The sequence below is a fragment of the Cyprinus carpio genome, chromosome B22 (genome assembly GCF_018340385.1).
Source record: "Cyprinus carpio isolate SPL01 chromosome B22, ASM1834038v1, whole genome shotgun sequence".
In the NCBI taxonomy this organism is placed as follows: domain Eukaryota; kingdom Metazoa; phylum Chordata; class Actinopteri; order Cypriniformes; family Cyprinidae; genus Cyprinus; species Cyprinus carpio.
In genome coordinates, this window is record NC_056618.1 from 15,809,278 (window position 1) to 15,822,436 (window position 13,159).

The window sequence follows — 13,159 nt, forward strand, 5'->3', positions numbered from 1 at the left end:
ATCATTTTTTGTTTTTTTGTTTTTTTTTCAGCTGATGAACGATAAAAACTTTGACAGCCAATCAGAATCCAGCTGAGGTTAAAGAGATTGAGCGTTTAAATTGACAGACAATAAATCTTCAGCATGTGCTTGTAATGAACAGGACTTTATCGTCCATTAGTGTGGATGCTAATAAAGTTATCTTTATTGTTAACATTTTTGGGGCCTAAAGCCCAAAATATACTTGACTTTTTACACTAGTGTATGTGTATGCGTACAACACCCACAAAATACAAACATAGAATATTGAATGTCTGTGACAGAAACAGGAAATATTGTTGTAACTGTACCAAATGTTTATTATAGAATAGAATAGAATAGAATAGAATAGAATAGAATAGAATAGAATAGAATAGAATATAACACCTTGATATGGGACAAACATTGTAATGTTGAGATTCAAATTAACACCCTTCAGTCTCTTGCTACAAAAATAAGACTTGAAAATTTGGTTTTGATGAGAACTATTTGAGTTGATAAATTCATAATGAGATCTCTGGCCTTTGACTGCAGACTTTGGCAAGTCTGAGCAAAATAACTTTAAAAACCACAACACCAATAAAGACAAAAAATCTGATCGCCTCCTGAGTTTATAATGAGATCTCTGGTTTTGATTGACTTTGTTATTCTGGTGAATCTGAGCAAAATAATGCTTTAGAAACTCTAGTTGAAAAACACGCAAGTTTTCTTCATGGGTCTTTTTTTCTGGAGAAACGTGTAGATTTGCTGCCAGAGTGTACATGGATCAGAGACGCTCTTTGATATCAATCTCTTTTTTAACAGTCACATTTTGTGCTTTTGTAAAACTGCTTTTTCCATCTTAAAAACATCTCTCAATGTCAAACACAGAAACGTTCATTCCTGCATTCATGAGCTCAAGTCTAGATTATTGTAATGCTTTACTGGGCTTTTGCTCTGCAGGTTTTATAATCAAAGTCCAGCAACGCGAGTTCTTAGAATCAGGAAGTGTGACCATATTAGTCTTATTATGTCATGAGTTTATAGTGTGGTTTTTGGATTTTTGATATATTTTCACCTCATGTGAAGATTACTAATAAAGCCATAAATGGTTCAGTGCTTGAACGAGCTCTTATCGCATTAGTCCTTCACATTCACTATGGTCTCTAAATTCTGGCCAGTTGATAATATCTAGACACACTCTGTCAGTTTAAATCGAGATTAAAAACCCATCTGTAACCTGGCACATATTTAACACACTAGAACATCTCTATAATTCACCCCAAAATTAAAATGCGCTGTTATTGTGCTCGACATAACAACTGTAATAAAACATGCAGAGACTCTTGAACCTCAGAATGAGAACTTTATTGATAAAGGCAAGTAAGTACAGATGACAAATGGACAGTAGTTAAGTGAGATCTGTGTCTCTTTATTAATCTGTTTTATGAATCTGATGGAAATTAACAATTTAGCCTTTCAAACTGGATTTTTTTTAAAGGCCCTGTCTGATATTAAGAGAGAGTGCTAACTCAAATAGTCATTATGACACACACACACACACACACACAAAAACACCACAACACACACACACATATGAAGAACCTGTAAAGAACAGTGTTCCGCTTCAAATTTCAATACTTTCTGAAAAAGACAAACACATAAAAGCCGTAAATTAAAGGGCTAATTCATCCAAAAATGACAATTAGTCTGTGTTGTACTTACCCTCAAGGCATCCTAGGTGTATATGAATATCTTCTTTCAGATGAATCCAATATTCAACTTTTGCACATCAATATTAAAATTTGGATCACATGGCTCCGGGGGGTGGGGGGGTTGGGGGTTAAAGACAATATCCATATTCAAAACGTTATAAACAACCTTCTCTCACTTCTGCTAACTGTCGTAGGCGGAAGCTGTTCCGACGTAGGACGTATGCGTAGCGTAAGCATCGGTGATTAGTGACGAATGCAGAAACGCAACAGAGAGAAATCAAAACAAAATGCTGATCACGAATTAGAAGCATAAAACAAGGATTTGTAAAGAAAAATGTCAGAGGATTTCGATGTAAGTCAAGAGGAAACTTTTTTTCCTTTGCTCCTGTAAACAAACATCGGTTTTTGCAAGACTCACACTCACTCGCATGCACTACGTGTACATCCTACGTCAACCAGAAGTTACACAAAACTGTTTATATTGGTTACAATTTTTATTTATTTATTTATTCATTTACAGAAACGCATCAGTTCGCTACAGAAGGCCTTTATTCACCCCCTGGAGCCATGTGATGAACTTTTTAATATGGATGGATGTGCTTTATTTGACTACTTTTTGGAATGTTAAAAAAAAAAAACATCTGCCCATGCCATTATAAACCTTGGAAGTGCATGAAATAATTTTAATATAACACTGATCGGAATCGTCTGAAAGAAGAAAGTCATATGCACCTAGGAATCCTTGAGGATGAGTAAAACATGGGCTAATTTTCATTTTTGTCCGAACTAGCCCTTTTAAATGATACATGCATGTATAAAAAAACAGTTAAGAAATGACATCAGTCACATACCTGATGTGGAAATATGTGCTTGATCTTGTTTAGCTCATTAGGATGTGATGTCATAAACCAGAATATTGACAGTAGCCACGCCCACTAGAACAGAGAGGACCAATCGGATCACAGCTTCAATAAAACCACAGCAGTGGACAGATTCTGAAGAATAAAAACATCAAACTGAGATCAGCTCAGACAATTAACGCTATTATCAAGAATATTTTAATTCTGAGCCTGTATGAAAACTAAAAGTAGAAGAGTGGCTGAATTGCGTAAGAACACTGGATTTCTGCCAAAAGCGTGTCAGCATGTGTTCAGTGATTAGAATACAAAGCTTGCAAACAGTTTACTATAACTAGAGCCCAGTGTTTCCCATTTTAACAGCCCAAAATTAAGAGCTCCAACACATTTTCAGTGTCCAGAGTAAAAAGTTTTTGCACTGACTAGTGCCTGGATTTTAAAGGGATAGTTCACCAAAAAATGAAAATTGTATTACTGTGTCATATTACTCACCCTTATGTGGCTCCAAACCTGTAAGACCTCTGTTCATCTTTGGAACACAAATTAAGATATTTCTGATGAAATCCAAGATCCTCCATAGACGTCAAAGGTCCTGCGTGATCAAGGCACAGAAATGTTGTAAGGGCATCATTAAAATAGTCCATGTGATATCAGTGCTTCAACGGTAATTTTAGGAAGATACAAGAATACTTTTTGTGTGAAAAGAAAACTAATAACTTTTTTTCAACAATTCTTCTCCTCCCTATGGCACCATTTTGGAGAGTATCAAGATGTGTGCGTGATTTTCCTGCACGTAAACAATGCATTGAATGCATTGAACGCCTTATTTACACTCTCCAAAATGGCACCATGGGGTGATGCAGAGTGGAAGAACTGCTGAATAAAGTTATTTTATTTTTATTTAATTATTTATTTATTTTTGCACAAAAAGTATTCTCGTAGCTTCATGATATTAGGGTTGAACCACTGATGCCACTTGGACTATTTTAATAATGCCCTTACTAAGTTTCTGTGCGTCGATCATGGTAGGACCCTTGCTGTCATTGAGGTTCAGAAAGCTCTTGGATTTCATCAGAAATCTCTTAATTTGTGTTCTGAAGATGAACTAAGGTCTTATGGGTTTGGAACTACATGAAGGTGAGTAATTGACAGAATTTGAATTTTTGGGTTAACTATCCCTTTAAAGTCTAAAGTTAACTCAAACTTTTTTCCACAAAAACACTGGAACTTATGCTCCTATTATAAATGATACAAAACTGGGACCTGTTGTGTTTCCAAATGTACATTAAACTCCCAGCACATGAAGAGATGGAGATTGAAGCATTCTCAGTGAACTGATACAAAGATGAAAAAATTAACTTGTTTTTTGCTGAACCATTAAAAAAAAAAAAAAAAAAAATCATGCTGACAAATAAGACAGGACTCTTGCTCATGTGATATTTATTAACTACATCATATCCACAGATCAAACCACATTTCTGTACAGGTAAAACAGAGAGGAAAACCATTGCAGGGTCCATTTGACTCAAAAACGAGTGAATCACATTTGTGATGTTTGCCTTTGTTACAACAAAATTGTGAAAGAAAATCACGATTTCCTGAGAGATTTGGGGTGGGTTTCACCAATAAGGATTAAGCTTAAATCTAGTTTAAATAATAAATATAATATATATATATATATATATATATATATATATATATATATATATATATATATATATAGATATATAAATATATATATATATATATATAGTATATAGTAAACAAGGTGCACCTACAGTTACAATTATGTGGCTGACTGAACAAAGACAGAAACTGTGGATGAGTCGTCAGGTCTCAGAGAGGTGTTTATTACAAATAAAAATGAAAATTAAAGCGCATTTACATGGCAGCCCGTAGTAAATTTGCATCTGCTCTCGACTCCGGGATGTGGAATCGTCACATTTGGTGCATCTCGGCATACGACAAAGTAAAGAAGACAGGAATATAGTATTTGATGGCAACAGTGATGATGAAGTGAGCGCCAGTGATCACGGCCGCGACTCTAGTTTCTCACGGCCGCTGCATGCGTGCTGCTGGGTGGCGATCAAACGGACTGGGCAGTGCTTTGCCATAAGATATACTCCATTAATTGATACTATAAATATATTTACAAGATTATGAAATCTGTATGCACTGCCTCAAAGTTTTTATTGCTTGTTTGATCAGACGTTTGATCAACGGTCTCACTAGCAGTTTAAAGACAGCTGACATTTTACAAGTTTATTTCCTTTATCAAAAATGCAACTTATGTCAGAGACAAGAGTTTAGGATAAAATAAATATTAACATTGATGTCGTTGAATTACAATGTCAAATCCATCATGGCTGGGAAAATAATCGTAGATGGAGATTTTAATCACAGGTTCCCCAATTTGTTAATCTGTGTTTAAAATTAAGTGGTGCAACACAACTCGATGTAAAATAAAACCCAGATCAACTAATCCAAAACTTTGCTTAAATCAATCCTTGTTGGTGTGATGAAAAATGCTAGAGTTCACAATAAGATCTCTGTCTTTTGATTGTAGATTTTGGTATCTTGGTGAACACATGGGTGTTCCCTTTTTAAATGGTTTGTTGCATGAATTCATGTTTTGGGACGGCACAACAAATGGTTTTGCTCTATAGATAATATGGGGCAAATACAGACAGTCACAGTCTTGACATAGTGGCTTTGTGTATGTAGCTGGTTAATTGACTAAATTTAATCTTGCCACAAGTTAATTCTTAACCCTTTAAGTTATTCCCATCTTATTGGCTGTTTTTGTTTGCTGCACATTGATTACAAAATCATCTATATCATCAAGAATTTTATTTCGTTTTAGTTGTAATAATTGACGTCTATCATCTTACATCAGCTACTTGGATAAAATATGAATAAAAATTTTGTTTTTTGTTTATTGTTTTATTTCGTTTTAGTTGTAATAATTGCATTAATATAATGTGCCCGAGCGTGAATCTCTCTGCTCGCGCGCGGAATATAATGTGCGGAGTGCGAATCTCTGCTCGCGCACGGGAACTGGGCGCGCGCTCTCAGATACACGTTGCTCTTGTAAGAATTTTCTCTGGGCTCGCTCAGAGAGTCTGCCTGCACTTAAAACGTGTTCAGTGCAATCGCGAATCTGTGCTTAGACTGTGTCCCGTGCGTTCGCGCATGGCCAAGTACTCTTCTCTTCAATTTCTTGCTCTTGGCATAAACGCTGTCGAAACGGCAACAACCAATCAGAAATAGGCTTCAACGACTGACCAATGAAAACGCAACATCGTACATGGATTCTTTTTTTGTTGATATTGAACCGCACATGGAATAAGTTCACTGAAGTTCATAAAGACGAGCCGAGATGGATCCGCCGAATCGACGATCTCAGGTAACCAGTTTTATTTGTTTTGACGTTAAATAGTCAAATGTACTTAGAAATGTCTGGGAAGATGGCGATTGGATTATTTTACATATAAATTACCTAGACTGTCAACCACATTGTTCACACTACATGCCATGACCATTGAAAGTGAGATTTTTTAGCCAAATATATTTGAAAGCCGATTCCAAAAGGCAAAAATAAATTTTACGTCTGATAATTAACACATTGTCTCTTGCAATCACACCAGCGATTAAACATTAAGTACGTAGCGAGATCAACTGCTAAATTCAAATCTGAACAAATATTTCGGGGGAATCTAAGATAAGAGGGCAAAATGCCCCAGTAAAATTATGTTATCTATGGCTGTCACGAATGAAGTGATGTGAAATTAATGAAAAGTGTCATCTGCATGGAATCGCGGATTGCAGCGTTGAGTGTTATAATCAATCACGCACGTTTTTTTTTTTTTTTATTATAATTTTTTTAATCTAAAAAATCTAACCTTCAATGGTCATGGCACGTAGTGTGAAGAGTGTGGTTGACAGTCTAGGTAATTTATGTGTAAAATAATCCAATCGCCCTCTTCCCAGACATTTCTAAGATACATTTGACATATTTAACATCAAAACAAATAAAACTGGTTACCTGAGATCGTCGATTCGGCGGATCCATCTAGGCTCGTCTTGATTGAACATTAGTGAACTTATTCCATGATGGGTCGTTCGCGAACTCTTAAGAGCCCTTGTAGGTTCTTGTAGGTGAACGATGGGAGCTGGCTCGCATATCTGAAGAGCCGACTCTATTTAAAAAAAAAATATGGCCTATAGAAATTAAATCATTATGTAATAATGAAATAATGGATGCATTTTATTTTATTTAAAATAATTGACTAATTCAAAGAACAAAAAAAAATATTATATAGGCCTTCACATATTCGTTTTCGACTGTCTGATCGCCTCACATTCTGTTCCTGTCAATCATACAAGAGGTGACAACCAATTATATGGCATGAGGGAGGGGCCGAGCCATCACACACACACACACCACACACACAGTGTCAAACTCGGAGAAGAAACCGCATCAGCCCCTCAATAGTAAGGCAGCTTGCATTTCTGAATGCAAATCTCTCATAAAATAAAAATATGATCAGCATTGTCTGTGTGTGTGTGTTCATGCTAGTTATACACAACATAACTAGTGAGATAGTTCATGCTGGTTATATAACATGCCAAAAAAGAGGGACCAGTTTTTAATCCTTTCAGTTATTTATTTTTCTTTAATATGGGTTCTGTTTATGTTGTTCAGATTCAGATTTGTATTTGTTTTTATAATGTTGTTGTTTCTATACATTAAAAAGTTGTAATTTAAATGCAAATGTTTTAATAGTATTCTTTTTTCATAACAAATCAATGCATTTTTTAAAGAAATTGTGAGACATTGATTATGATTTCATTTAATAATTTAATTAGAATTGTTTTCACACCTATCATAGTCAAAACATTATTGTTTTTTAAAGAGCCGTTTGTGAGCCAAAAGAGCCGGCTCTTTTCAGTGAGACAACCAATCAGAAATAGGCTTCAACGACTGACCAATGAAAACGTGATATATACTGATGAATACTGATATATTTCGCGCGCGAGCTCGCACATTATATTAATGTACTTTCGCGCTACAATAATGCCCTCTCGACATTTGACAGGGAAATAACGCCATATAAAAAAGCTTTCAAAAAAGGTGTGAAAACAACTAGGCTATTAACAACTTACTGTTGTTATTCTTGATCTCATCCGCAGTCTTCCGGAAGGTCCTTCCCTGGTGCTGTACCTCACAAACAAACTGGTTCTTCTCCCACTCGTCTGGTGGAATATTGAGGGAGGATGTCTTCTGGAAGGTCTCATCTTCATTTGGTAGTAGCACTCCAAGATCCACATCCTCATCATGCTCCTGTCCATTTCTTAACCAGGTGATAGTGACTACTGATGGGTAGAAACTTGTGACATGACACTCCACTGGAGACGAGGGATCCTTCTGTAACAGAGACACTTCAGGAGCTATAAAAGATTGAGATAAATGTGAAGAAAATATTAATTCTTCAGATCAGTTAAATAAATGCATCTAAATTTTGTTTAAATGAAGCAATTCGTGACAAAAAAAAGAGAAGCACAAATGACTCAATTATAATAAAACATTTATCAACTTGTTGAAGAAAGTAAATTTCTGAAAGATGAGCTACCTCTCTCCAAATCCACTTTTCTTAACATCAAGAAATGTTTTAACCAGTTAACACACTCATGTTGGTAGTATTGTTTCAGAAATTCAAGCTGGGCTGTATCATTATTCCACTTGTACATTGTTATTACTCCCTGCTGTACAGCTGTGATGTATCTGAGCTGCTTCACGTCTAGTGCGACATAATCCTGTCCATCATAACCGTGCTGATCAAACCCACGTGAGTATCCAGTCTCATTATCCCATTCACATCCATACATCCTCTGATACGTATGAACACCTGAAGAGAAAAAGTGGGAACCATATGGTCTGCTCTTTTTTTATTGTATAACGTAAGCTTTCACATTTAAAAGAGAAGTATAAAGTATTTTAATTCACCATGTGACTGATTGAATTGCTGCATTAGAACAGTAATGTTGATTTTGTTGGTCTGCTGTACTTGTTCTCTGATCTCAGTGTATTCTTTAAATCTGTCTCCGGATATAAACTCCTTCATCCAGTCCTGTCTGGGAATCAGCATCTTTATCTCACTGTCATAATAATCAATCTGTCGTCCATCCAGTGCAGCTACAGAAGAAATCTCTGGGATTCTTGCAATCGTCTGTCCATTTATTTCAGTGTATGTAGTTATGAAAGCGTGCGACGCTGAACAAACAAAGACATAAAGCTCTCAAACACGGTTCATCACCACATTAAGATTACTGTTTGAGACTAGATTTAAAATAATAATAATAATAACAATAATAATAATTGAGTTCTTGTATCAGGGAATTCTGGCCAGCGTTCTGTTTTATGCAGTGCTGTGCTGGGGAGACAGTATCACTGATGATAACAATAATATTAATGAAATGAAAGGCAGGTTCAAGTATTGGTTTTATTTCTCTTGGTTATCATGAAAACAAACCTGATTTTTATTTATTTATTTATATACCATTAAAATACCATTTAGTGGATGTCCTTCATAGTAAAATTGTATGCAGTGAGATATATATATATATACATATATACATTTTTTTTATTATTATTATTATTATTATTTATTTTTTTTTACTATGAAGGACATCCACTAAATGGTATTTTTCATTCCATTTCATATTCATGTAGTGGGAGATTAGTAATGCTTCACTGTTCTACTGAATAATTTAGTAGGTCTTTTATTCTTATTGGTGTTAACTTTTTTTAACAAAGTTTGTTATTGTGTTCATTGCTCAATTATTTATTGTGTTGCTGCAATGTATAACAATGGCAAATGAGTTGTAAATGGATTGATTTTGATGTTTATTGTATCGTTTTTCATGTGTAATGGTATCAAATGAGTTTCCCCTTATAGGGATTAATAAAGTTTCCTAACCTTAACCTTAAATTGAAGAACTGGAAATAAGAACTAAAAGCAATATTTATATAAATTGTAAAACAATATTTAAATAAAATAAATAAAATCAACTAATAAAATGACAATCACACAACAAAATTACTAAAAATAAACAAATGTACATGAAAACTAAACATATAAAAGTAAAAGCTTATTCAACATATTACAAAAAAACTAAATCAACACAGGGTTTAACACGCAGAAGTAGCTAAAGACTTTGCTGACAGAGAAATCTTTCTTTCCTTTTTAATGCCATGTGGCTGAGAATTTAACCTTTAAATGACGTTATGAAATGAATCTCACCTGAGTAAACAAAAGGTATGTAGATGAAGAAAATTATTAACTTCATTTTGGACAAAAATCCATTCATTTCACTCTCAAATAAATGTAGTCGTCAAAGAGCGCTGCAAACTCTAGACTTCAGCAAGATGCAAAAAAGAAAAGTGGTTACACAAGGAAGTGTCAGAGTGTATGTCACCGCGCTCTGATGAACAATCTCAATACAGATGTTCAGGGAGGAAGCTTTTACAAACTTGTTTTTTGCTTATTTATGTGGTTATTTGTTAATTTTTATCATATCAGAAACAACTGAAGCATTAAAAACACATTTCCAACTCACCAACCTAATTTGAAAAACATTTTCTTCATCTATTCGCTGAAAAGTCACTGAAAACATTCATGACTGAACTGTGATATCAGTGACGTAGCAGACAGGCACGCACTGCGGAAGGGTGGGAGGGGGGTATTGGCGTGTTGGGGGGCCCTGTGATGACCTCCCCGTGCTGGGTTGAGTTGTATCATGTGTCGATAGCCAGAGATATTGTCAAAGGCATCACATATTGGCAACATTAAGAGGATTTGGCATTCACAATTAATGTAGGCCTGTTACATTCTTATGATTATTAGTCCTGTTATTATCATTAGATTACTTTTATTATTAAATTACAATAAATTTGCCCCGCAATAATTTCATAGCGCATCACTGCATAACTGACGCACTGAGTATAATAAAAGATTAGGCTATATTAGCTTACTCCTCATTGAAAATGTTTTTAAAAGAGGTATTTTAAAACAGATCCATTAATTTATACAATGAATTATAGGCTTATAATTATAAATTATTAACACTGCAGTCATCAATGAAAATTAAGATCAGCTTTATCAAGTACTGACTTTCAAAAACAACCTGTTTTACGCAAAATATACATCAATCTCTCTCTTTTTTTTCACAATGGACGGGCCACAAGAGAAATAGTAAGGAATAATTCAAGAGAGTTATATGCTGTTATCAGCATATGTTAAAGTACATTCGTCTCTTGTCATCTTTGAAAGAATATGTGGTATTAATGCACTACAGCTGCCAAAAGCGTCATCAGCTTGTACTTTTTTTTTTCACTTTGTTTAATGGACTGAGGTTGAAACATTCACCTGCATAACTCTTATGCAAAGTTTGCATGTTGCTTAATACTAGTCTTCATGGTTTAAAACAGAAATATTTCTAATATTGTGATGGAACAAACTGTCATACCCCATACTTGCGGTTTGTAAGGGGGCCCCGCGATTTTGCGCTACGCCACTGTGTGATCTTTATCTGGCTGAATCCTCCTCAGACCTCAGTTTCCGTTCTCACATCTGTCTCTTTTAGCATCATGAAAATCAACAAGCTTTTACTGATCTTACATTTTCATCTGAAGCATGATAAGCAGGGGCGTCACTAGACACGGGGAAAGGGTGACAGAGTGCATAGGGCCCAGAGATCTGTTGGGTTTTTAATTGGGCCCCATAGTAGTGCACAGAGCCCAGAATTTCTAGGGACGGCCCTGATGATAAGAATAATGTTTTATTTCATAACTGTTGATGGATTCATTTAAAAAAAGAAAAAAATAATTGTATGGAGCAGAAGTCAGAAAATTTGGTTCATACAAGTAGGAAGAAACACTCCAGCCACAAACCACTGACCTCATTTATCTTATAATAGACATGCTAATGGAGACTTTGTACACCAAGTAACCAAACCACGTTAGATGTAGAAAAATCAGACCACAGCAGGTTTAACTTTCAGTCACAAACTGAGCTGCTCAAATACACACACAGTAGTCCAAATGTGTTATGGATTAAGTGAAACAGGTGGGTGAAAACTGAACATGTCTGTTGCATGCCTTCCATCTTAAAGGGACAGCATTCCTAATTAAGTACCTATCTGTGTAATTAAAGGTGCAATAGGTGATTGTCTTCAGAACCATTTTTTGTTTTTTATTATGTTTGTGTGTATTTTAAGGTGCAGTTGGTGATTATTTTATTAGTTAATTTTTATTTATCTGTATTTACATATTCTGTGGAAGGCGTAGGACCAAGAAATGTACGTCCAGTCAAAACACTCGGTCCAACCGTTTTAAATAGCTTTCCTACCTGCCTGTCAACGTATGTATCTGCATACTTCTGCGCACCCTGTTCGGGCAGACAGAATACGCGCATTCCCGTACGCGGTGCAGACAGAGCTAGAATGGCAGACAAATATCAACAACCCGGTCTCCGTTCCTGGTATTATAGTAGTTTTAATGTTTTCTCGCTGGTTAATGACACATGATGTAGCCCGGCGGTTCCCAATTCCAGTGCTCACGCACATATTTTACATGTCTCGCTTAGTTAACCCACCAGATTCAGGTGACCAACTCGAGCTACGTGAATGAACTGTGTTCCAATCGATATGATCTCTACACCGAGTTCATTGCTATTGTTCATAGAAGCTGTTCTTCATCTAACCGATCAATGAAAATAAAAAAAATAGATACAAATACAGATCTATAACTACACTAGTGGCTAAAAGTGATGTCATGCCTACAAAAATTGACATCTTGAATACATGCAAAAATGAGAGAACCAACAAAATATTAGCAACTGATTATGTTGTAGTCAAAGTAGAGACTATAAAGTGTCAACTATCAAGTGTCTGAAAGTCGAAGTTGTCATTAAAAACAAACCAGACATCACATTAGTGTAAATAAAAAAGATGTTTCAACTCTAATTTTTTATGTCATACTAAAACTAATGTCGTTGGGTGTCTGAGCTTCATATTTATTTAATCAATCTCTAATAGACCTGAATTGATCTCACAGTAGAATCACAGTTCAGTTATTTCTGTATGAAAATAACAATGAATGTTAATCCTCTCTAACTAATTTAACCAGTCATTTATTACATGTTAGCAGAACAGAAACAACTGAAGCCATAAAAACACATTTCAAACTCGCCAACCAGACACCAGAAACACAAAACAGAACAAAAGTAATTTGAGAGACATTTTCTTCATCAGCTCACTGAAAAGTCCACAAAAGTGATGCTTAAAATGTGTGAAAACACTCACGACTGAACTGTGATGTTTATCAGGTTGAATCCTCCCCAAACCTCAGTTTCCGTTCACACGTCCGTCTCCTTTATCATCACAAAAATCAACAAGCTTTTGCTGATCTTACATTTTCAAATAAATTCTGGGCCTGTTAGGGAATTCATTTTTCGAGTCTTTCCTGAACTTCCTTTATCATCACGAAAATCAACAATTTGATATCCATATCTACTGGTCTGTTATTTT

General features: G+C 35.3%; 1 protein-coding gene across 1 annotated transcript; it reads right to left on the reverse strand.

Annotated features, from left to right (window-relative positions):
* Nucleotides 1–1,349: 1,349 nt before the first annotated feature.
* Nucleotides 1,350–10,007, reverse strand: LOC109081418 (major histocompatibility complex class I-related gene protein-like). The gene is made up of 6 exons (XM_042749715.1): nucleotides 9,874–10,007; nucleotides 8,577–8,843; nucleotides 8,203–8,478; nucleotides 7,736–8,020; nucleotides 2,564–2,707; nucleotides 1,350–1,641 (listed from the first exon to the last, which is right to left on the reverse strand). The coding sequence occupies exons 1-5, from the start codon at nucleotides 9,938–9,940 to the stop codon at nucleotides 2,601–2,603; spliced, it is 1,002 nt and encodes a 333-aa protein (XP_042605649.1). The 5' UTR covers nucleotides 9,941–10,007; the 3' UTR covers nucleotides 1,350–1,641; nucleotides 2,564–2,600.
* Nucleotides 10,008–13,159: the final 3,152 nt, after the last annotated feature.